Here is a 27,073-nt window from a genome sequence, read left to right as displayed (position 1 = left end):
TTCTGGATTTTTGAAAAACTTTGGAGTGGGGACTGAGAATTTTCTAAAGCGTACAAGTTTGGATTTCAAAATGTCATAAATGAAAAACATGGAAGTGTTTGAAGTGCTCGTTAGTCACCAATATCTGTTATTTTGTTGCCCATATATATACATATATATATATATATGTGTGTGTGTGTGTGTGTATATTTACGTTTTTGTTGGAAAATCTGTTTTCGTGAAAATTATATAGGAAACCATAGAGGGGCCATTTTATTATGGATTTTTTTTAAAAAAAATTGTGCCTTAAAGCAGTAAAAAGAAAAATTGGATTCACGGAACACACTGGAAACACCCTTCTATTATTCATTCAACTTTTTACAACCTTACAATACTCATTCATCTGTCCACAGCCTTACGAAAGGTGATCTGTAGAACTATAGGAACCTGAACCCGTTGGTTAAAAATCAATGAAGGGTCAAAACCTGTATTTATGGATCATCCTCTCTAGTTCTTCCCTGTCGGCTCCCACAAGCTTATCGACTTCTTTTCCATTCTTCATGAACACGAAAGTTGGCATAGCCTGTACCCCGAACTCTTTGGCCACATCCTGTAGTTGCAATAAATTTTCATGTCAGTAGACTAGCAGTACAAATGTACTTTTCTATCCGAAATTTTGTAGTAAGAAAGGCAACATACAGCTAGCTCGTCGACATCAATCTTGAAGAACACAACATCTGTATATGTTGTAGAAAACTCTTTGACAATTGGTTCCATATATCCACAAGGTCCACACCATGAAGCTGAGAAATCAATCACCATCTTCAAACAATATTCAACTACTACCCATCAGTTAATGAAGGACGTACTAGCTAGTGTTACAAAACAATTATGAGCAACCATAAAGAAAGCTGTATTAGATCATACATAAATTGTATTGCAGAAGAATTTACCAGTTTGTCAGTTCCTTTGGATTCTTCATAGTGGACCCTCCATTTTTTGGTGGAATGGATTTCGATAACCTTAGACCTGTTAGCTCCTGTAGACCAATAGGCTCCCATTTTCTCTTTCCCAAAGTACCAACCTAAACTCACTTCTTTTGTTTAACTTGGTAATTGAATGGGGCTGCTCCTCTATATATATTGCTTGATGATGAAGGAAAAGGAAAAAAATAAAATAAAAAAGAACCTCTTTGATGATCAATTGTGTTAGGAATATGTTCTAAGATGCAGCGGAACATTTTTGGTGTAAATCACTGAGTTAAAAATAGGAAGATCTGATGCTTATGCAAATCCTTTTCTAAATCAAAACATTTCACTCGACATAAAGATAGAAGCACTCTTAACCTTCTACTTTTTCAATGCATTTTACATCACTTCTTTATTCTAATATTCTCCCTTTCTGCATATCTTTTACCGTCACTAACTAGTTGTGAACAAGAGAAGAATTATAAGTACAATTCGAACGACTGAGAAATATATATAAGAATTCTTGCAGTGGATACCATATTGGTTCCTATGCTATTCGCGTTCTCTTGCTAAGTGGGAGGAAAAGGGATGCTTTTTATGTTCCTATCTCGCATTCGATTCCATCTAAGACCATATGATTTTCATGCTGTAATGTTGACATTTTCAAAAAATATACTAGATTCGATTTTCATGCTGTAATGTTGACATTTTCAAAAAATATACTAGATTCGATTTTCATGCTGTAATGTTGACATTTTTAAAATATGCTAGATTTGAAGGAGATTACCAGTATGCTAGGGAAAAACGCCTCGACAGAGTCCATCAAACAGTTCAATATGTAAGTCAAAAACTCAATTCTGATCCAAAAGTTTAACCTATTAGGTTTTAAACCCTTACTTACATATTAAGTGCTATTTTTTCATCTCTCAAATTAATGTGGGACATAATTATTTACTCATGAATCTAACAAATCTCCCCCTTTATGGGTAACCCCTCCTATTAAACCCAAGTGAACCTAACAAATCTCTCCTCCCTTCATGAATAACCCCTCTCATTAAATCCTAATTTATAATTTCTTCTCCGAACCCACTTTAATACTCAACGCCACTTTAACACCTAAGGTTAGCTAACTGGATTACTGGATTTTATTGGACCCTTGCCCACCAATTTACAAGCTCTTCTCACCTTGTCAACTAATTTACAAGTTTTTTTTTTTGAACTCACTTTAATACTCAATACAAACCCATCTTAACATCTAAGGTCACCTCTACTCCTAATTATGGACCCACTCTTTTTTGAAATCCAAACTGAATTTTTTGAATCCTTGCTAACTCTTGACTTCTTGGTCTAACACCAATCGGATCCTTGTCAAACCCATGGCGCACTTGGTCCAACAGAAGCCAAACTCCCCAGCACTTTGACATTTTAGTCCGCCATCAAGAAAAAATTTTCACCGGTTTAGCTTCGAGAAGAATCCACTTGTCCATGAGTAACCCAATATATAAGAAAAAGGTGTCTCAAAAGAGTCTACCAAAGATCTCAATATGTAAATTAGGAACCCAACTCTGACCAAAAAACTAAAGTTATTAGGTCTCGAACATTTACTTACATATTAAGTGCTCTTTTTCCATCTCTCAAATCAATGTGGACATAATCTAATACAGTAAATAATGGTGCATTGCTAATTCTTAGGGATGGCAACGGGGCAGGTTTGGGGCGGGAGATCACTCCCTCGTCCCTCATCCCTCGTCCCGTTGCCAAAAAACTCCCCCTGCCCCTGCCTCTGTCCTCCCACCCCTCGCCTCGCCATACTTCCCCCATGGGTGCTTGCGGGTGATAATTTGATTTTTTTTCTAGAAGCATTTATTCAACATATCGAAGCTAAATTCAAAAAATAAAATAAAATAAGGAGTTGAAAAAAGTGAAATATGAAATATGAAACAAGAAAAGTGTTGATATAATTATATAAAACACCAAAAAAATTTAGAAACTCAATCGAATTCTATAGATAACATTGGGAAATACTCATAAAATGAGTAACATACTTGTGCCAAATATCAACTAAGAATTTGGATAGAAATTGGATAAAGGTTATATTTAGTTGTCAAATATTCTAAATTTATTATTATTAGATTATATAATATATTATATTTATTTATATTAATAAATTGAAGTGGAGGATAAGACGGGGGATGGGGCGGGAGCATTGTCCCCCATCCCTCCCCCCGTCCCATTTAAAACGGGAGAGAAAAATTCCCCCATCCCCGTCCCATTATTTCCCCGCGGGACGAGCACCCACCCCCATTGCCATCTCTACTAATTCCATGCATAATAATACTTGAATGAGGTACGCGGTTATCTGGCAAATTAGACGACACCATCTTCGAACAAAATAATGAGAGGATACCATGGAAATATATATTATGAATACTACAATGTTTATTGTTTAACGGGAGCCACTTCTCAATGGAGTTGAGGTAAAACTTTTGTCCCAAGAAAAAAGGTCTTTAGAAAGTAAAACCAACTTCGGAAGATATCATCAACCATCAGTGAAAAAATTAATCTTTGGAATATTTGTACATCACAAAACTACCCAACTAATATTATTTAGTCACTCAAAAAATGCCTATTTTATCGAGAAAATTAATAAAATTTCTCTGCCAATATAGAATGTTAGTGAATTATCTGCAAGATGATAGTTTTTCATTTTTATTTCCTGATTTCAATAGTTTTATGAGTATTGTGATATATCAATTTTGAAAGTTTTTCATTTTCATTTACAGATTTTATTATTTATATGAGTATTGTGGCATCCAACTTTCACCCTGGATGATATTGTTAATATGGTCACTAAAAGTTTTATCCTTATATTTCGCTCTCAAAAATTTCCAAGATATAAGGTTGAAATCTAGCTCAAAATGATGCAATTTTCTCTAGAATTCAAAGTTGAAATAGTGAAGATAACTTTAGAACAAGCATTTGTGCCTAGCGTAGGAAAGATTAATTCTCATCTATATTCATACTTCTTTTTGAGGGAAAGAAACAAGTTTTTTCGAGAGGAAAATGGAAGGGACAAAAAAATAAAATACGAAAATATTTGTGCCTAGCGTCAGAGCGTGCTCAGCTCCTTCCTTTGTTCATGCAAATTCACATATTTTCTCCGATCTCAATTCAATATTGTCCAAAAAATAAACAGCGTTGTGATTAAATTTGTAAATTTCCGTAATCCAGGACTACTCCTAGTCCAAATTAATCTAGCTATTAGTATCCGAGTCGTATTGCAGTAGCTACATACAATTTTAGATCAGTTCGAAATCAAGAGATAAAGATGGAACCCCAACAAAATCTTGAAAAAATCTCGAAATTTTCTCTCGTCACGGACCCTATATTAACCAAAATTCGTAAACCCTTTTTGTTTCCAAATACAACCCTTCTTCCCTGACTATCGCCCCACACTTCTCTGATCAAAAGAGTCTTGAGAAATCATGGCATCTGGCCACGAAAGCTTCCCGCAAATAGAGGCCTCAGCCGATACGTCGACTGCTGTTAACGTTATTACCAGTCCCGGTGCCCATGCCTGCGCCCATCATCTGAGGAAAGACCATGAAAATGTCTTGTCTGGACTGAACAACACTAGCACGACATTGTCCAGCCCTAGTGATTCAAGACTCGTGGACAATGGTAACAAAAACCACAATGTCGTCAAGGACGATGATGATGCTTACAACAACGACGCTATAGATCGTGACAAGGACTACTTTGATACTTTTCCACCGGGGTATCGCTTCTGTCCGATGGATAGTGAACTCATTGTTTGTTACCTGAAGAAAAAGATTCTGGGCGAGCTTTTACCCAGGAATCAGATTAGAGAAGTTAATCTTTATCGCCAGAACCCTGATACAATATCAGGTTTTTCTTTTTCGTTCTTTTTTAATAATTTTTCTATTTTTCCTCAAGTACGCTTTTTTACTATATAATTGATTTCGCCATAACCCTGATTGTTATGCATGCATCAGGTTGGTCTAAATCGAAGTTCATTCGATTGACATGCACTTACTTTTGTGATGATATCTGGCATGGGGTTTTAGGGGTTTTACTTTAAGGGTTTTAGGGTTTCTGTTTTAATTAAGTTTTTACAGTGGATAATTATTAGTGCTTATTTATACATGTGTCCAACTTTACTTGTTCGTAGGCCTTGTTTATCACTGGCATGTTTGCTGCTGTATCTGGTCTAGCGACGTTGTATTCGCATTAACTACTATTCCTGTTCAATAAATAAATACATGCGTTTAATTCCCTCCTATCAAAGTTTTGAATTCTTGCAAACATGCATTACTATTTTGTTATTATACCCGAGAGAGTACTAGGGAAGTTGTGGACCATTAGTTCTCCGGCAGATTTATTTAGTCCCCTTTTTAGTCTATTTACGTGCTTTACTATATATCTTAATCCCTTTCTCTTTTCCACTTTAGGTCACAATCCTTGTTTGCTTCTGAGGTTTCTGACCGTGTTAAGAGCTTACTACATTCACGTTTAGTTTTAGATGTTGTCTTCTAAATTATTTCACTGACAAGAAAAGTGAAGATTTTTCCTTTTTTCTTTTAGGTGTTTGAAATTTTATCCCTGACAGTTACACACTTAATTACCTGATTTTTTTTTTTTTTTTTGTTTTGCGAGAGTGATCATGCACTTTACTTGTATACCACACTAAGAAAAATACAGATTTCTCTTCCATGTGGACCTTTTTATGCTACCAATTGTGTATGATAGGAAGATTTTCTACCGCAATTTTCTTTTTTAAAAATCTTTCTTGTTTTATCTTCTCTATTTTAGGGAGATATCCAAGCATGGGCGATAATCAATGGTTCTTTTTCACACCGAGGGATAAAAAGTATTTGAACGGTAGTCGCCCAAATCGGGCTGCCGGTACCGGTTATTGGAAGGCCACTGGGGCAGACAAGAATATCCACTGCAATGGTGTCACTGTTGGTGTTAGGAAGACATTGGTTTTTTATGAAGGCAGACCTCCCAAAGGTGTGAAGACAAGTTGGATTATGCACGAATACAGGGTTTTAGGACATCATAAAAGCAAGAGTGCAAATGACATGAGGGTAGGTAACATTTACATAATTCTTAATCTTTTCCTTGAGTAAGTACTTATTAACCTTCCTTTTCTAATGTTATATATATATGTCGTACGTAATTGTTCTTCATTGATACTATTGTTTATTCTTTGGATCTAACGTGTTATTCTTGTAGCTTGATGATTATGTCCTGTGCAAGATTTATAAAAAGAATCACAAATCTTTCAAAGCTCGGCAAAGGAATGATGAAAATCCTGGTTCATTTAATCAAAGCAATGATGGAAATCCTGATGATGAACTTGGAGAAGAAAAGGGCAGTTTATTTGATCCTCCTCCCGGTAGCAATGAACAAAGTGGCTGCCCTTACACTTACCAAGCTAACTACACCTATCCTCATTTGGAATCTTTTTATCAATATCCGCCATCAGAGCAATTTCCAATGCTTGCGGGCATTCAACCACTATCCATCGAACCTGCAACAAACCCAGACATTGCCAAATACATCAGTAATTTTCCACCGCACTACTATCATCACGGGGCCAAACCTATCAGCAGTTTTATGCATCCATCTTCGTTCCTTCCAATACCTCCTGTCAATCCAGCTTTGTACCCTCCCACACTTACCATCAATGCCCCAAACTTAAAAGGGGGTACATCAGTTTTTAATCCTGTTGGAGGAGGAAATATTGGTGATATGGTGGTACAAGATTATTTGGATTTACCGATGGACTTCATTGATTATGGTAATACAAATTCTGTGGATCCTTACCTTGACTTGGACAAACTCTCCTCGCATGGCTTTGAAAGTCCTTCGATGCCTCAAGATTCGCATGGCTCCCAAGATTCTTGAAGCAACATAGATCATCTTTATACTGACGATATATTGGTTAGGAGTATATATAGCTACTATTAGCAAACATTATCATTATTGACTCTATTTTCAGTTATTTTTACTTTGTTTTTCAGTTGCCACATTTTTCTTCATATGTACATATAGGGATTGGATGAATTTGACCGTTCTTGACTTGGACGTGGGGGGCATTTGTGTCGAGAAGCTGAAAAAGAAGTTTCAATCTATACATGAAGAGCAAGTGGCTTGCACGACTTGAAATCACCACCATTCATTCCCCTAAGAAGTCAAATTGCAAAATCAATGCTATGGCATCCACCTTCCGTATCCAATAACTTGTGCTAGAACATCACGTAATTCACAATGCCATCCAAGTCCGTGCGCAAAACCGCAGTCTGCTGCTACTAATATTCCGCATTACCCAACAAATCAAAATTACGAATGGGAACATTACTACTCGGTCTTTCTAAAACCTACCACATGAACTTCCATGAAAAATGTGTGAAACTGAAATACGACATCTTAGAATGCTTTGCATTACTTCCTACAGAAGACCAATAAAATAGAACAAAGAAAGGTGAAGAATAAATCTGGACAGTAATGGCCAAGTATATTTGGTCAGTTGTACTGGTTTTATCTCTCAATTCACTTGAAAAAAAGTCCTAAACTTGAGACTGTATCAAGGGATCCACAAGCTTCCTTGCAATTTATCAGCATTATTGTAAGCATGCCACCTCCGATCAGTATCACTAACAACAAATTTCTAGGTCCCTGCCTCCTTCGACTCGACAGCATTTAACAAGTACTTCACATGCCTCTAAACAAGAATAGACTGAGAAGAATGACAAAGTGAAATGCACCAGAATACCAAGAAATTAGCCAAAACAAGGGGAACACACACACACACACACACAAGGCGAGATGCAAATATATAGCAGTTGGAGAAGCTAAAGTTGACCTTTCTATTTTAAACCCCATAAATAATCTGTTTATCATACTACAAAAACAGGGTTCTGGATGGCATTCAAGGGAACAACATCCAAATAGTCCTTGAAGTCCAGACAAGTTTCATAACAGCCCCAACCCACCCACCACCCACACACACACCCCCCCCTCCCAAAAAAAAAAAAAAAAAAAGAAAAAAGAAAAAGAAAGAAGGAAATGAAAGGAGACTACCAGACCCTTGAAGCATCAGCCTCATGAATCTGCTACAACATAGCCAGCTTGACTGGCATGATAGTTGTAGTTCCCATTGAAACCCCTACCCCCTCTTCCTCTGTAATAGTTGTTCCTGGGATAGTAAGTACCAGGCTGGTCATAGTGCTGGTTGCGGCCATTCTGATAGGCCCCTCCCCTGCCGCGCCCTCCACGGCCATTAGCATATCCCCTACGGCCGCTTGCACCCACAGTACGACCACCTCTGTAATTTGGATACGATCTTCGAGGAGCATAATTTTGCTCCTTGGGCTCATACTCCTGCAAATTTTGTGCTTGATGTGTGGTGGGCTCATTTTGTACGGGAAGTTCAGAATAGTTTTCAGTCTCCCCCTGCCAAGCACGATTATTAAACGTACCATCAAGGAACAAACAAAAGGTAAAAAAAATCTTTGGGAGGAAAGACTACCTGATGAAATTCTTCTGCAGGGCTCAACTGATTATCATATGATTCATCTTCTTCAGCATTTGCTGTCTCTTCTTCCTGTATAATCCATAGAGATTTGAAAAGAGCAAATTCAATTCATATTTATTGAGCAAGGGCATGTAGACAAAGTGAATTCACCCCCACAAACAACCCCCCCCCCCCCCCCCCCCAAAAATAGAAAAACACAGGAAAAGGTGAAAAAGGTACAGCATAACCGAAATAAAATAGTAGGCTCACTAAAATGCTGGAACCTCTTATCATGTTGTGTGTGAGAGAGAGAGAGAGAGTCATATTTTTAAATATATAATCCAGTAATCTAAACGAAATATGCAATGAAATTGCAGATGTTGAACGTTCATGGGCTAGACCACACATTATAGGTTGTACCTCCATGTAGCAGAACTATGATAGGCAACAAAAATGCATCCCATGCAAATAGTAGTATAAACAAAGTGTGAACAACCAAGCCCATGCAACAGCAAAAGGATGCTTGTGCCTTTCATTGAAGAGCAGTTTAAGCCAAAATAAACTAAGCATCCAGGGTATAACACCCCAGCCTCCATTACAATACTAAGGAAAGCATAGGCCAGTCTAACAACCGTACCTGAGTCACAATTCGCAGCACTCTATTACACAATCCATGCATGCTAAAAATGAAAAAACAACAAATTTCAGAGTACCAACCCAATCAAGCATAACCACATCTCTTACCTTCTGTTGATACTGCACCACAGAACCTTCGACTTGGACTGGCATGACAGATCCATGCGCTGGCACTTGAAAGGAACCATAGCTGCCAGCAGCAGCTGCCACCTCAACAGGAGCCTTCATCTCTGGTGTTGTAGTGAAATAGTCTGATGCCATGATCTTGTTTAGTTTCTCCCTCAATCCAGAATCTGCAAAAATTCCAAAAAAGCCATTACAACAAACAGAAGTGAAATGCGAACCAGTAATTATAAAAGTATATAACTAAAATTAAACAAAAAATTGGAGCAAAAAGGGGAAGAATTGTAACTTCATTCAATAGCCTAGAATCACCAAGCAATATAACAATAAATGAAATGCACAAAACACAAAACCAAAACTCATTAAAGCAATAAGCAGGATAACAGCATTGAAAACAGATAAGCTAGACACACACATATTACATGTTCATTCCACAGAAAAATGAGAAAAATTCATCATACATGTCAAATAAGGGTTAGATCCAATGGGCTGATCAGACTTAGCAAGCCAGAGCCTGGCATGCTTAACGCACAGTTGCAGTGCATTCTGATGGGACAAAGTCCAATTCACAGGCCTTGATATTAGCAGGCTCCCAAGCATAGATATGAGGGTTAGATCCATCTCACTAACAACCTCCCGCGCATTACTGTCATTGACATTAGTATATGCCAAACATCGCTCCCTCTCACTCCTAGTTGCCCAAAAATCAGGTCTACGCGGAAAGCTAAACACCGTCGCAAAGTACAACAGCCTTATAATTTCCTCAACCATGGAAAATTTTTTTTCAACCTCCGATTCCTTTAATTCCTTTTGAAGGCCAGCACAGACTGGTGATTTGAGCTTTAATACTCAACGCCACTTTAATACTCCTAATTTATAATTTCTTCTACGAACCCACCTTAATACTCAACGCCACTTTAACACTTAAGGTCAGCTAACTGGATTACTGGGTTTTATTGGACCCTTGCCCACCAATTTACAAGCTCTTTTCACCTTGTCAATGATAGGTCATGATTTATTGTTAAATTAATAACTATTTTTCCCTTGATTTTAGCCAAATAGTATTTTAATTGATAGATACTACTTATATTTGGTTAATAGTGCTAATTGTAGGAAAATAATCAAAACATGATTAAAAGGGACAATTTCTAGCTAATTTGGTGGTGACACATTCAAGTTCAGAAGGTTTGGGATTCGAGCGTGGAAGTTTCCAAGTCCGAGTAGAAGTCAACAAGAGCACAAGGAGATTTCCTAGCTTGATTGGGGCGGATGAAGAGCAAAGTGGAGTCAAAGTGGGGCTCTTTCCTTTAGTCTTCACACGGCCGTATAAGACAAGGAAATAATTAGAAGAAAAAGGAAGTAGACTTAGCTTAGGAGATTTATTCCTTACTTTTAGCAGGTTGCCCGTAGCTTTAAAACATGGAGGGGACTTTTTCTTTGAGGGCTGATTTTTACTTTTCTTCCTTGAACGAATTTGGGAGGCAACAATTGTAACCTTCAAATACCTTTTCCGTGGGGGTTGTTCTCCATTAATGGAGGACTAATCTCCTACTGCTAGTCAAGGGGACAACTGAAGATTTGGTTCAACAATTACTGTGAGATCTAATTTATTTTAATTGCTTCCTTAATTTATTGGTATTTATATGTTTCCTGCTTTTAATTGCTATAGCTCGTGTGAGTGATTGAATAGATACGCAATATTTAATTATTCACATAGGCTATTTTGCCAAATAGGGATAATTGAATCCGTAATTGTTCGTTATCTTTATCTCAGTAGCAACTGGCGTAATCGGGTTTATGTCAGGGAAACATACAATCTAATTTAAACAAACCCTCTTAGCGTGTTTGTTAGTTAGGATTGGGCCTTTCTAATTATTAATCCAATCTAGAAATTAAATCCTACGGTCGTATCTAGAATTGTTTTTGGGTTAGAGAAATAGTAACCGGTCGTACCTTAACTATCGAGAAAGTAAGGAAATGTTGGTTGTTTATTGCGTGTATGACAACTATAACCAATCTATTAATAAATGTGGAATTATCTGTGAATCGATTATCAGTGCATGAACCATTTCTGAAGTGTACCCTTGGTTAGAGTTTTCCCTTAATTATTTCTCTTAATCAATTATTTTCTGCAGTTAATTTATTTAGTTAGCGTTTAATCCAAAACCCCCACCCATACTTTGGACTCTAGAAGAAACGAATCATCCCCAATCCCTGTGGATTCGACCCTACTCACCGCTATATACAAAATCTGTATTTTTCTCAATAGCCTAGAATCACCAAGCAATATAACAATAAATGAAATGCACAAAACACAAAACCAAAACTCATTAAAGCAATAAGCAGGATAACAGCATTGAAAACAGATAAGCTAGACACACACATATTACATGTTCATTCCACAGAAAAATGAGAAAAATTCATCATACATGTCAAATAAGGGTTAGATCCAATGGGCTGATCAGACTTAGCAAGCCAGAGCCTGTCATGCTTAACGCACAGTTGCAGTGCATTCTGATGGGACAAAGTCCAATTCACAGGCCTTGAAATTAGCAGGCTCCCAAGCATAGATATGAGGGTTAGATCCATCTCACTAACAGCCTCCCGCGCATTACTGTCATTGACATTAGTATATGCCAAACGTCACTCCCTCTCACTCCTAGTTGCCCAAAAATCAGGTCTACGCGGAAAGCTAAACACCGTCGCAAAGTACAACAGCCTTATAATTTCCTCAACCATGGAAAATTTTTTTTCAACCTCCGATTCCTTTAATTCCTTTTGAAGGGCAGCACAGACTGGTGATTTGAGCTTTAATACTCAACGCCACTTTAATACTCCTAATTTATAATTTCTTCTCCGAACCCACTTTAATACTCAACGCCCCTTTAACACCTAAGGTCAGCTAACTGGATTACTGGGTTTTATTGGACCCTTGCCCACCAATTTACAAGCTCTTCTCACCTTGTCAACTAATTTACAAGTTTTTTTTTTTAACTCACTTTAATACTCAATACAAACCTATCTTAACATCTAAGGTCACCTCTACTCCTAATTATGGACCCACTCTTTTTTGAAATCCAAACTGAATTTTTTGAATCCTTGCCAACCCTCGACTTCTTGGTCTAACACCAATCGGATCCTTGTCAAACCCTTGGCGCACTTGGTCCAACAGAAGCCAAACTCCCCAGCACTTTGACATTTTAGTCCACCATCAAGAAAAAAATTTTCACCGGTCCAACTTCGAGAAGAACCCACTTACCCATGAATAGCCCAATATATAAGGAAAAAGTGTCTCGAAAGAGTCTACCAAAGATCTCAATATGTAAATTAGGAATCCAACTCTGACCCAAAAACTAAAGTTATTAGATCTCGAACCTTTACTTACATATTACCCTTTCCTTTCCATCTCTCAAATCAATGTGGACATAATCTAATATGGTAAATAATGGTGCATTGCTAATTCTTAGGGATGGCAACGGGGCAGGTTTGGGGCTTGAGATCACTCCCCCGTCCCTCGTCCCGTTGCCCAAAAATTCCCCCTGCCCCTGTCCCCGCCTCTGTCCTCCCACCCCTCGCCTCGCCCTACTTCCCCCATGAGTGCTTGCGGGTGATAATTTGATTTTTTTTCTAGAAGCATTTATTCAATATATCGAAGCCAAATTCAAAAAATAAAATAAAATAAGGAGTTGAAAAAGTGAAAAATGAAATATGAAACAAGAAAAGTGTTGATATAAAACACCAAAAAAATTTAGAAACTCAATCGAATTCTATAGATAACATTGGGAAATACTCATAAAATGAGTAACATACTTGTGCCAAATATCAACTAAGAATTTGGATAGAAATTGGATAAAGGTTATATTTAGTTGTCAAATATTCTAAATTTATTATTATTAGATTATATAATATATTATATTTATTTATATTAATAAATTGAAGTGGAGGATAAGACGGGGGATGGGGCGGGAGCATTGTCCCCCATCCCTCCCCCCGTCCCATTTAAAACGGGAGAGAAAAATTCCCCCATCCCCGTCCCATTATTTCCCCGCGGGACGAGCACCCACCCCCATTGTCATCTCTACTAATTCCATGCATAATAATACTTGAATGAGGTACGCGGTTATCTGGCAAATTAGACGACACCATCTTCGAACAAAATAATGAGAGGATACCATGGAAATATATATTATGAATACTACAATGTTTATTGTTTAACGGGAGCCACTTCTCAATGGAGTTGAGGTAAAACTTTTGTCCCAAGAAAAAAGGTCTTTAGAAAGTAAAACCAACTTCGGAAGATATCATCAACCATCAGTGAAAAAATTAATCTTTGGAATATTTGTACATCACAAAACTACCCAACTAATATTATTTAGTCACTCAAAAAATGCCTATTTTATCGAGAAAATTAATAAAATTTCTCTGCCAATATAGAATGTTAGTGAATTATCTGCAAGATGATAGTTTTTCATTTTTATTTCCTGATTTCAATAGTTTTATGAGTATTGTGATATATCAATTTTGAAAGTTTTTCATTTTCATTTACAGATTTTATTATTTATATGAGTATTGTGGCATCCAACTTTCACCCTGGATGATATTGTTAATATGGTCACTAAAAGTTTTATCCTTATATTTCGCTCTCAAAAATTTCCAAGATATAAGGTTGAAATCTAGCTCAAAATGATGCAATTTTCTCTAGAATTCAAAGTTGAAATAGTGAAGATAACTTTAGAACAAGCATTTGTGCCTAGCGTAGGAAAGATTAATTCTCATCTATATTCATACTTCTTTTTGAGGGAAAGAAACAAGTTTTTTCGAGAGGAAAATGGAAGGGACAAAAAAATAAAATACGAAAATATTTGTGCCTAGCGTCAGAGCGTGCTCAGCTCCTTCCTTTGTTCATGCAAATTCACATATTTTCTCCGATCTCAATTCAATATTGTCCAAAAAATAAACAGCGTTGTGATTAAATTTGTAAATTTCCGTAATCCAGGACTACTCCTAGTCCAAATTAATCTAGCTATTAGTATCCGAGTCGTATTGCAGTAGCTACATACAATTTTAGATCAGTTCGAAATCAAGAGATAAAGATGGAACCCCAACAAAATCTTGAAAAAATCTCGAAATTTTCTCTCGTCACGGACCCTATATTAACCAAAATTCGTAAACCCTTTTTGTTTCCAAATACAACCCTTCTTCCCTGACTATCGCCCCACACTTCTCTGATCAAAAGAGTCTTGAGAAATCATGGCATCTGGCCACGAAAGCTTCCCGCAAATAGAGGCCTCAGCCGATACGTCGACTGCTGTTAACGTTATTACCAGTCCCGGTGCCCATGCCTGCGCCCATCATCTGAGGAAAGACCATGAAAATGTCTTGTCTGGACTGAACAACACTAGCACGACATTGTCCAGCCCTAGTGATTCAAGACTCGTGGACAATGGTAACAAAAACCACAATGTCGTCAAGGACGATGATGATGCTTACAACAACGACGCTATAGATCGTGACAAGGACTACTTTGATACTTTTCCACCGGGGTATCGCTTCTGTCCGATGGATAGTGAACTCATTGTTTGTTACCTGAAGAAAAAGATTCTGGGCGAGCTTTTACCCAGGAATCAGATTAGAGAAGTTAATCTTTATCGCCAGAACCCTGATACAATATCAGGTTTTTCTTTTTCGTTCTTTTTTAATAATTTTTCTATTTTTCCTCAAGTACGCTTTTTTACTATATAATTGATTTCGCCATAACCCTGATTGTTATGCATGCATCAGGTTGGTCTAAATCGAAGTTCATTCGATTGACATGCACTTACTTTTGTGATGATATCTGGCATGGGGTTTTAGGGGTTTTACTTTAAGGGTTTTAGGGTTTCTGTTTTAATTAAGTTTTTACAGTGGATAATTATTAGTGCTTATTTATACATGTGTCCAACTTTACTTGTTCGTAGGCCTTGTTTATCACTGGCATGTTTGCTGCTGTATCTGGTCTAGCGACGTTGTATTCGCATTAACTACTATTCCTGTTCAATAAATAAATACATGCGTTTAATTCCCTCCTATCAAAGTTTTGAATTCTTGCAAACATGCATTACTATTTTGTTATTATACCCGAGAGAGTACTAGGGAAGTTGTGGACCATTAGTTCTCCGGCAGATTTATTTAGTCCCCTTTTTAGTCTATTTACGTGCTTTACTATATATCTTAATCCCTTTCTCTTTTCCACTTTAGGTCACAATCCTTGTTTGCTTCTGAGGTTTCTGACCGTGTTAAGAGCTTACTACATTCACGTTTAGTTTTAGATGTTGTCTTCTAAATTATTTCACTGACAAGAAAAGTGAAGATTTTTCCTTTTTTCTTTTAGGTGTTTGAAATTTTATCCCTGACAGTTACACACTTAATTACCTGATTTTTTTTTTTTTTTTTGTTTTGCGAGAGTGATCATGCACTTTACTTGTATACCACACTAAGAAAAATACAGATTTCTCTTCCATGTGGACCTTTTTATGCTACCAATTGTGTATGATAGGAAGATTTTCTACCGCAATTTTCTTTTTTAAAAATCTTTCTTGTTTTATCTTCTCTATTTTAGGGAGATATCCAAGCATGGGCGATAATCAATGGTTCTTTTTCACACCGAGGGATAAAAAGTATTTGAACGGTAGTCGCCCAAATCGGGCTGCCGGTACCGGTTATTGGAAGGCCACTGGGGCAGACAAGAATATCCACTGCAATGGTGTCACTGTTGGTGTTAGGAAGACATTGGTTTTTTATGAAGGCAGACCTCCCAAAGGTGTGAAGACAAGTTGGATTATGCACGAATACAGGGTTTTAGGACATCATAAAAGCAAGAGTGCAAATGACATGAGGGTAGGTAACATTTACATAATTCTTAATCTTTTCCTTGAGTAAGTACTTATTAACCTTCCTTTTCTAATGTTATATATATATGTCGTACGTAATTGTTCTTCATTGATACTATTGTTTATTCTTTGGATCTAACGTGTTATTCTTGTAGCTTGATGATTATGTCCTGTGCAAGATTTATAAAAAGAATCACAAATCTTTCAAAGCTCGGCAAAGGAATGATGAAAATCCTGGTTCATTTAATCAAAGCAATGATGGAAATCCTGATGATGAACTTGGAGAAGAAAAGGGCAGTTTATTTGATCCTCCTCCCGGTAGCAATGAACAAAGTGGCTGCCCTTACACTTACCAAGCTAACTACACCTATCCTCATTTGGAATCTTTTTATCAATATCCGCCATCAGAGCAATTTCCAATGCTTGCGGGCATTCAACCACTATCCATCGAACCTGCAACAAACCCAGACATTGCCAAATACATCAGTAATTTTCCACCGCACTACTATCATCACGGGGCCAAACCTATCAGCAGTTTTATGCATCCATCTTCGTTCCTTCCAATACCTCCTGTCAATCCAGCTTTGTACCCTCCCACACTTACCATCAATGCCCCAAACTTAAAAGGGGGTACATCAGTTTTTAATCCTGTTGGAGGAGGAAATATTGGTGATATGGTGGTACAAGATTATTTGGATTTACCGATGGACTTCATTGATTATGGTAATACAAATTCTGTGGATCCTTACCTTGACTTGGACAAACTCTCCTCGCATGGCTTTGAAAGTCCTTCGATGCCTCAAGATTCGCATGGCTCCCAAGATTCTTGAAGCAACATAGATCATCTTTATACTGACGATATATTGGTTAGGAGTATATATAGCTACTATTAGCAAACATTATCATTATTGACTCTATTTTCAGTTATTTTTACTTTGTTTTTCAGTTGCCACATTTTTCTTCATATGTACATATAGGGATTGGATGAATTTGACCGTTCTTGACTTGGACGTGGGGGGCATTTGTGTCGAGAAGCTGAAAAAGAAGTTTCAATCTATACATGAAGAGCAAGTGGCTTGCACGACTTGAAATCACCACCATTCATTCCCCTAAGAAGTCAAATTGCAAAATCAATGCTATGGCATCCACCTTCCGTATCCAATAACTTGTGCTAGAACATCACGTAATTCACAATGCCATCCAAGTCCGTGCGCAAAACCGCAGTCTGCTGCTACTAATATTCCGCATTACCCAACAAATCAAAATTACGAATGGGAACATTACTACTCGGTCTTTCTAAAACCTACCACATGAACTTCCATGAAAAATGTGTGAAACTGAAATACGACATCTTAGAATGCTTTGCATTACTTCCTACAGAAGACCAATAAAATAGAACAAAGAAAGGTGAAGAATAAATCTGGACAGTAATGGCCAAGTATATTTGGTCAGTTGTACTGGTTTTATCTCTCAATTCACTTGAAAAAAAGTCCTAAACTTGAGACTGTATCAAGGGATCCACAAGCTTCCTTGCAATTTATCAGCATTATTGTAAGCATGCCACCTCCGATCAGTATCACTAACAACAAATTTCTAGGTCCCTGCCTCCTTCGACTCGACAGCATTTAACAAGTACTTCACATGCCTCTAAACAAGAATAGACTGAGAAGAATGACAAAGTGAAATGCACCAGAATACCAAGAAATTAGCCAAAACAAGGGGAACACACACACACACACACACAAGGCGAGATGCAAATATATAGCAGTTGGAGAAGCTAAAGTTGACCTTTCTATTTTAAACCCCATAAATAATCTGTTTATCATACTACAAAAACAGGGTTCTGGATGGCATTCAAGGGAACAACATCCAAATAGTCCTTGAAGTCCAGACAAGTTTCATAACAGCCCCAACCCACCCACCACCCACACACACACCCCCCCCTCCCAAAAAAAAAAAAAAAAAAAGAAAAAAGAAAAAGAAAGAAGGAAATGAAAGGAGACTACCAGACCCTTGAAGCATCAGCCTCATGAATCTGCTACAACATAGCCAGCTTGACTGGCATGATAGTTGTAGTTCCCATTGAAACCCCTACCCCCTCTTCCTCTGTAATAGTTGTTCCTGGGATAGTAAGTACCAGGCTGGTCATAGTGCTGGTTGCGGCCATTCTGATAGGCCCCTCCCCTGCCGCGCCCTCCACGGCCATTAGCATATCCCCTACGGCCGCTTGCACCCACAGTACGACCACCTCTGTAATTTGGATACGATCTTCGAGGAGCATAATTTTGCTCCTTGGGCTCATACTCCTGCAAATTTTGTGCTTGATGTGTGGTGGGCTCATTTTGTACGGGAAGTTCAGAATAGTTTTCAGTCTCCCCCTGCCAAGCACGATTATTAAACGTACCATCAAGGAACAAACAAAAGGTAAAAAAAATCTTTGGGAGGAAAGACTACCTGATGAAATTCTTCTGCAGGGCTCAACTGATTATCATATGATTCATCTTCTTCAGCATTTGCTGTCTCTTCTTCCTGTATAATCCATAGAGATTTGAAAAGAGCAAATTCAATTCATATTTATTGAGCAAGGGCATGTAGACAAAGTGAATTCACCCCCACAAACAACCCCCCCCCCCCCCCCCCCCAAAAATAGAAAAACACAGGAAAAGGTGAAAAAGGTACAGCATAACCGAAATAAAATAGTAGGCTCACTAAAATGCTGGAACCTCTTATCATGTTGTGTGTGAGAGAGAGAGAGAGAGTCATATTTTTAAATATATAATCCAGTAATCTAAACGAAATATGCAATGAAATTGCAGATGTTGAACGTTCATGGGCTAGACCACACATTATAGGTTGTACCTCCATGTAGCAGAACTATGATAGGCAACAAAAATGCATCCCATGCAAATAGTAGTATAAACAAAGTGTGAACAACCAAGCCCATGCAACAGCAAAAGGATGCTTGTGCCTTTCATTGAAGAGCAGTTTAAGCCAAAATAAACTAAGCATCCAGGGTATAACACCCCAGCCTCCATTACAATACTAAGGAAAGCATAGGCCAGTCTAACAACCGTACCTGAGTCACAATTCGCAGCACTCTATTACACAATCCATGCATGCTAAAAATGAAAAAACAACAAATTTCAGAGTACCAACCCAATCAAGCATAACCACATCTCTTACCTTCTGTTGATACTGCACCACAGAACCTTCGACTTGGACTGGCATGACAGATCCATGCGCTGGCACTTGAAAGGAACCATAGCTGCCAGCAGCAGCTGCCACCTCAACAGGAGCCTTCATCTCTGGTGTTGTAGTGAAATAGTCTGATGCCATGATCTTGTTTAGTTTCTCCCTCAATCCAGAATCTGCAAAAATTCCAAAAAAGCCATTACAACAAACAGAAGTGAAATGCGAACCAGTAATTATAAAAGTATATAACTAAAATTAAACAAAAAATTGGAGCAAAAAGGGGAAGAATTGTAACTTCATTCAATAGCCTAGAATCACCAAGCAATATAACAATAAATGAAATGCACAAAACACAAAACCAAAACTCATTAAAGCAATAAGCAGGATAACAGCATTGAAAACAGATAAGCTAGACACACACATATTACATGTTCATTCCACAGAAAAATGAGAAAAATTCATCATACATGTCAAATAAGGGTTAGATCCAATGGGCTGATCAGACTTAGCAAGCCAGAGCCTGGCATGCTTAACGCACAGTTGCAGTGCATTCTGATGGGACAAAGTCCAATTCACAGGCCTTGATATTAGCAGGCTCCCAAGCATAGATATGAGGGTTAGATCCATCTCACTAACAACCTCCCGCGCATTACTGTCATTGACATTAGTATATGCCAAACATCGCTCCCTCTCACTCCTAGTTGCCCAAAAATCAGGTCTACGCGGAAAGCTAAACACCGTCGCAAAGTACAACAGCCTTATAATTTCCTCAACCATGGAAAATTTTTTTTCAACCTCCGATTCCTTTAATTCCTTTTGAAGGCCAGCACAGACTGGTGATTTGAGCTTTAATACTCAACGCCACTTTAATACTCCTAATTTATAATTTCTTCTACGAACCCACCTTAATACTCAACGCCACTTTAACACTTAAGGTCAGCTAACTGGATTACTGGGTTTTATTGGACCCTTGCCCACCAATTTACAAGCTCTTTTCACCTTGTCAATGATAGGTCATGATTTATTGTTAAATTAATAACTATTTTTCCCTTGATTTTAGCCAAATAGTATTTTAATTGATAGATACTACTTATATTTGGTTAATAGTGCTAATTGTAGGAAAATAATCAAAACATGATTAAAAGGGACAATTTCTAGCTAATTTGGTGGTGACACATTCAAGTTCAGAAGGTTTGGGATTCGAGCGTGGAAGTTTCCAAGTCCGAGTAGAAGTCAACAAGAGCACAAGGAGATTTCCTAGCTTGATTGGGGCGGATGAAGAGCAAAGTGGAGTCAAAGTGGGGCTCTTTCCTTTAGTCTTCACACGGCCGTATAAGACAAGGAAATAATTAGAAGAAAAAGGAAGTAGACTTAGCTTAGGAGATTTATTCCTTACTTTTAGCAGGTTGCCCGTAGCTTTAAAACATGGAGGGGACTTTTTCTTTGAGGGCTGATTTTTACTTTTCTTCCTTGAACGAATTTGGGAGGCAACAATTGTAACCTTCAAATACCTTTTCCGTGGGGGTTGTTCTCCATTAATGGAGGACTAATCTCCTACTGCTAGTCAAGGGGACAACTGAAGATTTGGTTCAACAATTACTGTGAGATCTAATTTATTTTAATTGCTTCCTTAATTTATTGGTATTTATATGTTTCCTGCTTTTAATTGCTATAGCTCGTGTGAGTGATTGAATAGATACGCAATATTTAATTATTCACATAGGCTATTTTGCCAAATAGGGATAATTGAATCCGTAATTGTTCGTTATCTTTATCTCAGTAGCAACTGGCGTAATCGGGTTTATGTCAGGGAAACATACAATCTAATTTAAACAAACCCTCTTAGCGTGTTTGTTAGTTAGGATTGGGCCTTTCTAATTATTAATCCAATCTAGAAATTAAATCCTACGGTCGTATCTAGAATTGTTTTTGGGTTAGAGAAATAGTAACCGGTCGTACCTTAACTATCGAGAAAGTAAGGAAATGTTGGTTGTTTATTGCGTGTATGACAACTATAACCAATCTATTAATAAATGTGGAATTATCTGTGAATCGATTATCAGTGCATGAACCATTTCTGAAGTGTACCCTTGGTTAGAGTTTTCCCTTAATTATTTCTCTTAATCAATTATTTTCTGCAGTTAATTTATTTAGTTAGCGTTTAATCCAAAACCCCCACCCATACTTTGGACTCTAGAAGAAACGAATCATCCCCAATCCCTGTGGATTCGACCCTACTCACCGCTATATACAAAATCTGTATTTTTCTCAATAGCCTAGAATCACCAAGCAATATAACAATAAATGAAATGCACAAAACACAAAACCAAAACTCATTAAAGCAATAAGCAGGATAACAGCATTGAAAACAGATAAGCTAGACACACACATATTACATGTTCATTCCACAGAAAAATGAGAAAAATTCATCATACATGTCAAATAAGGGTTAGATCCAATGGGCTGATCAGACTTAGCAAGCCAGAGCCTGTCATGCTTAACGCACAGTTGCAGTGCATTCTGATGGGACAAAGTCCAATTCACAGGCCTTGAAATTAGCAGGCTCCCAAGCATAGATATGAGGGTTAGATCCATCTCACTAACAGCCTCCCGCGCATTACTGTCATTGACATTAGTATATGCCAAACGTCACTCCCTCTCACTCCTAGTTGCCCAAAAATCAGGTCTACGCGGAAAGCTAAACACCGTCGCAAAGTACAACAGCCTTATAATTTCCTCAACCATGGAAAATTTTTTTTCAACCTCCGATTCCTTTAATTCCTTTTGAAGGGCAGCACAGACTGGTGATTTGAGCTTTAATACTCAACGCCACTTTAATACTCCTAATTTATAATTTCTTCTCCGAACCCACTTTAATACTCAACGCCCCTTTAACACCTAAGGTCAGCTAACTGGATTACTGGGTTTTATTGGACCCTTGCCCACCAATTTACAAGCTCTTCTCACCTTGTCAACTAATTTACAAGTTTTTTTTTTTAACTCACTTTAATACTCAATACAAACCTATCTTAACATCTAAGGTCACCTCTACTCCTAATTATGGACCCACTCTTTTTTGAAATCCAAACTGAATTTTTTGAATCCTTGCCAACCCTCGACTTCTTGGTCTAACACCAATCGGATCCTTGTCAAACCCTTGGCGCACTTGGTCCAACAGAAGCCAAACTCCCCAGCACTTTGACATTTTAGTCCACCATCAAGAAAAAAATTTTCACCGGTCCAACTTCGAGAAGAACCCACTTACCCATGAATAGCCCAATATATAAGGAAAAAGTGTCTCGAAAGAGTCTACCAAAGATCTCAATATGTAAATTAGGAATCCAACTCTGACCCAAAAACTAAAGTTATTAGATCTCGAACCTTTACTTACATATTACCCTTTCCTTTCCATCTCTCAAATCAATGTGGACATAATCTAATATGGTAAATAATGGTGCATTGCTAATTCTTAGGGATGGCAACGGGGCAGGTTTGGGGCTTGAGATCACTCCCCCGTCCCTCGTCCCGTTGCCCAAAAATTCCCCCTGCCCCTGTCCCCGCCTCTGTCCTCCCACCCCTCGCCTCGCCCTACTTCCCCCATGAGTGCTTGCGGGTGATAATTTGATTTTTTTTCTAGAAGCATTTATTCAATATATCGAAGCCAAATTCAAAAAATAAAATAAAATAAGGAGTTGAAAAAGTGAAAAATGAAATATGAAACAAGAAAAGTGTTGATATAAAACACCAAAAAAATTTAGAAACTCAATCGAATTCTATAGATAACATTGGGAAATACTCATAAAATGAGTAACATACTTGTGCCAAATATCAACTAAGAATTTGGATAGAAATTGGATAAAGGTTATATTTAGTTGTCAAATATTCTAAATTTATTATTATTAGATTATATAATATATTATATTTATTTATATTAATAAATTGAAGTGGAGGATAAGACGGGGGATGGGGCGGGAGCATTGTCCCCCATCCCTCCCCCCGTCCCATTTAAAACGGGAGAGAAAAATTCCCCCATCCCCGTCCCATTATTTCCCCGCGGGACGAGCACCCACCCCCATTGTCATCTCTACTAATTCCATGCATAATAATACTTGAATGAGGTACGCGGTTATCTGGCAAATTAGACGACACCATCTTCGAACAAAATAATGAGAGGATACCATGGAAATATATATTATGAATACTACAATGTTTATTGTTTAACGGGAGCCACTTCTCAATGGAGTTGAGGTAAAACTTTTGTCCCAAGAAAAAAGGTCTTTAGAAAGTAAAACCAACTTCGGAAGATATCATCAACCATCAGTGAAAAAATTAATCTTTGGAATATTTGTACATCACAAAACTACCCAACTAATATTATTTAGTCACTCAAAAAATGCCTATTTTATCGAGAAAATTAATAAAATTTCTCTGCCAATATAGAATGTTAGTGAATTATCTGCAAGATGATAGTTTTTCATTTTTATTTCCTGATTTCAATAGTTTTATGAGTATTGTGATATATCAATTTTGAAAGTTTTTCATTTTCATTTACAGATTTTATTATTTATATGAGTATTGTGGCATCCAACTTTCACCCTGGATGATATTGTTAATATGGTCACTAAAAGTTTTATCCTTATATTTCGCTCTCAAAAATTTCCAAGATATAAGGTTGAAATCTAGCTCAAAATGATGCAATTTTCTCTAGAATTCAAAGTTGAAATAGTGAAGATAACTTTAGAACAAGCATTTGTGCCTAGCGTAGGAAAGATTAATTCTCATCTATATTCATACTTCTTTTTGAGGGAAAGAAACAAGTTTTTTCGAGAGGAAAATGGAAGGGACAAAAAAATAAAATACGAAAATATTTGTGCCTAGCGTCAGAGCGTGCTCAGCTCCTTCCTTTGTTCATGCAAATTCACATATTTTCTCCGATCTCAATTCAATATTGTCCAAAAAATAAACAGCGTTGTGATTAAATTTGTAAATTTCCGTAATCCAGGACTACTCCTAGTCCAAATTAATCTAGCTATTAGTATCCGAGTCGTATTGCAGTAGCTACATACAATTTTAGATCAGTTCGAAATCAAGAGATAAAGATGGAACCCCAACAAAATCTTGAAAAAATCTCGAAATTTTCTCTCGTCACGGACCCTATATTAACCAAAATTCGTAAACCCTTTTTGTTTCCAAATACAACCCTTCTTCCCTGACTATCGCCCCACACTTCTCTGATCAAAAGAGTCTTGAGAAATCATGGCATCTGGCCACGAAAGCTTCCCGCAAATAGAGGCCTCAGCCGATACGTCGACTGCTGTTAACGTTATTACCAGTCCCGGTGCCCATGCCTGCGCCCATCATCTGAGGAAAGACCATGAAAATGTCTTGTCTGGACTGAACAACACTAGCACGACATTGTCCAGCCCTAGTGATTCAAGACTCGTGGACAATGGTAACAAAAACCACAATGTCGTCAAGGACGATGATGATGCTTACAACAACGACGCTATAGATCGTGACAAGGACTACTTTGATACTTTTCCACCGGGGTATCGCTTCTGTCCGATGGATAGTGAACTCATTGTTTGTTACCTGAAGAAAAAGATTCTGGGCGAGCTTTTACCCAGGAATCAGATTAGAGAAGTTAATCTTTATCGCCAGAACCCTGATACAATATCAGGTTTTTCTTTTTCGTTCTTTTTTAATAATTTTTCTATTTTTCCTCAAGTACGCTTTTTTACTATATAATTGATTTCGCCATAACCCTGATTGTTATGCATGCATCAGGTTGGTCTAAATCGAAGTTCATTCGATTGACATGCACTTACTTTTGTGATGATATCTGGCATGGGGTTTTAGGGGTTTTACTTTAAGGGTTTTAGGGTTTCTGTTTTAATTAAGTTTTTACAGTGGATAATTATTAGTGCTTATTTATACATGTGTCCAACTTTACTTGTTCGTAGGCCTTGTTTATCACTGGCATGTTTGCTGCTGTATCTGGTCTAGCGACGTTGTATTCGCATTAACTACTATTCCTGTTCAATAAATAAATACATGCGTTTAATTCCCTCCTATCAAAGTTTTGAATTCTTGCAAACATGCATTACTATTTTGTTATTATACCCGAGAGAGTACTAGGGAAGTTGTGGACCATTAGTTCTCCGGCAGATTTATTTAGTCCCCTTTTTAGTCTATTTACGTGCTTTACTATATATCTTAATCCCTTTCTCTTTTCCACTTTAGGTCACAATCCTTGTTTGCTTCTGAGGTTTCTGACCGTGTTAAGAGCTTACTACATTCACGTTTAGTTTTAGATGTTGTCTTCTAAATTATTTCACTGACAAGAAAAGTGAAGATTTTTCCTTTTTTCTTTTAGGTGTTTGAAATTTTATCCCTGACAGTTACACACTTAATTACCTGATTTTTTTTTTTTTTTTTTGTTTTGCGAGAGTGATCATGCACTTTACTTGTATACCACACTAAGAAAAATACAGATTTCTCTTCCATGTGGACCTTTTTATGCTACCAATTGTGTATGATAGGAAGATTTTCTACCGCAATTTTCTTTTTTAAAAATCTTTCTTGTTTTATCTTCTCTATTTTAGGGAGATATCCAAGCATGGGCGATAATCAATGGTTCTTTTTCACACCGAGGGATAAAAAGTATTTGAACGGTAGTCGCCCAAATCGGGCTGCCGGTACCGGTTATTGGAAGGCCACTGGGGCAGACAAGAATATCCACTGCAATGGTGTCACTGTTGGTGTTAGGAAGACATTGGTTTTTTATGAAGGCAGACCTCCCAAAGGTGTGAAGACAAGTTGGATTATGCACGAATACAGGGTTTTAGGACATCATAAAAGCAAGAGTGCAAATGACATGAGGGTAGGTAACATTTACATAATTCTTAATCTTTTCCTTGAGTAAGTACTTATTAACCTTCCTTTTCTAATGTTATATATATATGTCGTACGTAATTGTTCTTCATTGATACTATTGTTTATTCTTTGGATCTAACGTGTTATTCTTGTAGCTTGATGATTATGTCCTGTGCAAGATTTATAAAAAGAATCACAAATCTTTCAAAGCTCGGCAAAGGAATGATGAAAATCCTGGTTCATTTAATCAAAGCAATGATGGAAATCCTGATGATGAACTTGGAGAAGAAAAGGGCAGTTTATTTGATCCTCCTCCCGGTAGCAATGAACAAAGTGGCTGCCCTTACACTTACCAAGCTAACTACACCTATCCTCATTTGGAATCTTTTTATCAATATCCGCCATCAGAGCAATTTCCAATGCTTGCGGGCATTCAACCACTATCCATCGAACCTGCAACAAACCCAGACATTGCCAAATACATCAGTAATTTTCCACCGCACTACTATCATCACGGGGCCAAACCTATCAGCAGTTTTATGCATCCATCTTCGTTCCTTCCAATACCTCCTGTCAATCCAGCTTTGTACCCTCCCACACTTACCATCAATGCCCCAAACTTAAAAGGGGGTACATCAGTTTTTAATCCTGTTGGAGGAGGAAATATTGGTGATATGGTGGTACAAGATTATTTGGATTTACCGATGGACTTCATTGATTATGGTAATACAAATTCTGTGGATCCTTACCTTGACTTGGACAAACTCTCCTCGCATGGCTTTGAAAGTCCTTCGATGCCTCAAGATTCGCATGGCTCCCAAGATTCTTGAAGCAACATAGATCATCTTTATACTGACGATATATTGGTTAGGAGTATATATAGCTAC

The 27,073-nt window shown here is 37.6% G+C and overlaps 5 protein-coding genes across 5 annotated transcripts; 2 read left to right on the top strand and 3 right to left on the bottom strand.

Moving 5' to 3' along the window:
• Window positions 1–311: 311 nt before the first annotated feature.
• LOC140021000 (thioredoxin H2-like) lies at window positions 312–1,095 on the bottom strand. The gene is made up of 3 exons (XM_072071685.1): window positions 933–1,095; window positions 679–801; window positions 312–589 (listed from the first exon to the last, which is right to left on the bottom strand). Exons 1-3 carry the CDS (start codon window positions 1,038–1,040, stop codon window positions 458–460), a joined length of 363 nt encoding a protein of 120 aa, XP_071927786.1. The 5' UTR covers window positions 1,041–1,095; the 3' UTR covers window positions 312–457.
• A 3,286-nt stretch (window positions 1,096–4,381) lies between these two features.
• Window positions 4,382–7,233, top strand: LOC140021424 (uncharacterized). The gene is made up of 3 exons (XM_072072188.1): window positions 4,382–4,856; window positions 5,781–6,058; window positions 6,207–7,233. Exons 1-3 carry the CDS (start codon window positions 4,433–4,435, stop codon window positions 6,879–6,881), a joined length of 1,377 nt encoding a protein of 458 aa, XP_071928289.1. The 5' UTR covers window positions 4,382–4,432; the 3' UTR covers window positions 6,882–7,233.
• Window positions 7,234–7,819: 586 nt separating this feature from the next.
• Window positions 7,820–10,035, bottom strand: LOC140021680 (uncharacterized). Its single transcript, XM_072072973.1, has 4 exons — window positions 9,711–10,035; window positions 9,235–9,419; window positions 8,506–8,580; window positions 7,820–8,429 (listed from the first exon to the last, which is right to left on the bottom strand). The coding sequence occupies exons 1-4, from the start codon at window positions 10,018–10,020 to the stop codon at window positions 8,079–8,081; spliced, it is 921 nt and encodes a 306-aa protein (XP_071929074.1). The 5' UTR covers window positions 10,021–10,035; the 3' UTR covers window positions 7,820–8,078.
• A 4,413-nt stretch (window positions 10,036–14,448) lies between these two features.
• Window positions 14,449–17,300, top strand: LOC140021423 (uncharacterized). The gene is made up of 3 exons (XM_072072187.1): window positions 14,449–14,923; window positions 15,848–16,125; window positions 16,274–17,300. The coding sequence occupies exons 1-3, from the start codon at window positions 14,500–14,502 to the stop codon at window positions 16,946–16,948; spliced, it is 1,377 nt and encodes a 458-aa protein (XP_071928288.1). The 5' UTR covers window positions 14,449–14,499; the 3' UTR covers window positions 16,949–17,300.
• A 586-nt stretch (window positions 17,301–17,886) lies between these two features.
• Window positions 17,887–20,102, bottom strand: LOC140021685 (uncharacterized). Its single transcript, XM_072072977.1, has 4 exons — window positions 19,778–20,102; window positions 19,302–19,486; window positions 18,573–18,647; window positions 17,887–18,496 (listed from the first exon to the last, which is right to left on the bottom strand). Exons 1-4 carry the CDS (start codon window positions 20,085–20,087, stop codon window positions 18,146–18,148), a joined length of 921 nt encoding a protein of 306 aa, XP_071929078.1. The 5' UTR covers window positions 20,088–20,102; the 3' UTR covers window positions 17,887–18,145.
• Window positions 20,103–27,073: the final 6,971 nt, after the last annotated feature.

Source organism: Coffea arabica, chromosome 11e (assembly GCF_036785885.1).
Source record: "Coffea arabica cultivar ET-39 chromosome 11e, Coffea Arabica ET-39 HiFi, whole genome shotgun sequence".
NCBI classification, from domain to species: Eukaryota; Viridiplantae; Streptophyta; class Magnoliopsida; order Gentianales; family Rubiaceae; genus Coffea; species Coffea arabica.
The sequence above is the reverse complement of the archived record's forward strand: the minus strand, read 5'-3'. Positions and strand labels throughout refer to the sequence as shown.

Coding starts and splice junctions, on each gene's coding strand:
- LOC140021000 (XM_072071685.1), bottom strand. CDS start 1,040: ATGGGAGCCTATTGGTCTACAGGAGCTAACAGGTCTAAGGTTATCGAA. Junction 802..932: donor CCAAAGGAACTGACAAACTG/GTAAATTCTTCT, acceptor TATTGTTTGAAG/ATGGTGATTGATTTCTCAGC. Junction 590..678: donor TTGATGTCGACGAGCTAGCT/GTATGTTGCCTT, acceptor TTGCAACTACAG/GATGTGGCCAAAGAGTTCGG.
- LOC140021424 (XM_072072188.1), top strand. CDS start 4,433: ATGGCATCTGGCCACGAAAGCTTCCCGCAAATAGAGGCCTCAGCCGAT. Junction 4,857..5,780: donor GAACCCTGATACAATATCAG/GTTTTTCTTTTT, acceptor TCTCTATTTTAG/GGAGATATCCAAGCATGGGC. Junction 6,059..6,206: donor AGAGTGCAAATGACATGAGG/GTAGGTAACATT, acceptor TTATTCTTGTAG/CTTGATGATTATGTCCTGTG.
- LOC140021680 (XM_072072973.1), bottom strand. CDS start 10,020: ATGGTTGAGGAAATTATAAGGCTGTTGTACTTTGCGACGGTGTTTAGC. Junction 9,420..9,710: donor ATCTAACCCTTATTTGACAT/GTATGATGAATT, acceptor GAATTTTTGCAG/ATTCTGGATTGAGGGAGAAA. Junction 8,581..9,234: donor TGGTGCAGTATCAACAGAAG/GTAAGAGATGTG, acceptor TGGATTATACAG/GAAGAAGAGACAGCAAATGC.
- LOC140021423 (XM_072072187.1), top strand. CDS start 14,500: ATGGCATCTGGCCACGAAAGCTTCCCGCAAATAGAGGCCTCAGCCGAT. Junction 14,924..15,847: donor GAACCCTGATACAATATCAG/GTTTTTCTTTTT, acceptor TCTCTATTTTAG/GGAGATATCCAAGCATGGGC. Junction 16,126..16,273: donor AGAGTGCAAATGACATGAGG/GTAGGTAACATT, acceptor TTATTCTTGTAG/CTTGATGATTATGTCCTGTG.
- LOC140021685 (XM_072072977.1), bottom strand. CDS start 20,087: ATGGTTGAGGAAATTATAAGGCTGTTGTACTTTGCGACGGTGTTTAGC. Junction 19,487..19,777: donor ATCTAACCCTTATTTGACAT/GTATGATGAATT, acceptor GAATTTTTGCAG/ATTCTGGATTGAGGGAGAAA. Junction 18,497..18,572: donor CTGCAGAAGAATTTCATCAG/GTAGTCTTTCCT, acceptor CGTGCTTGGCAG/GGGGAGACTGAAAACTATTC.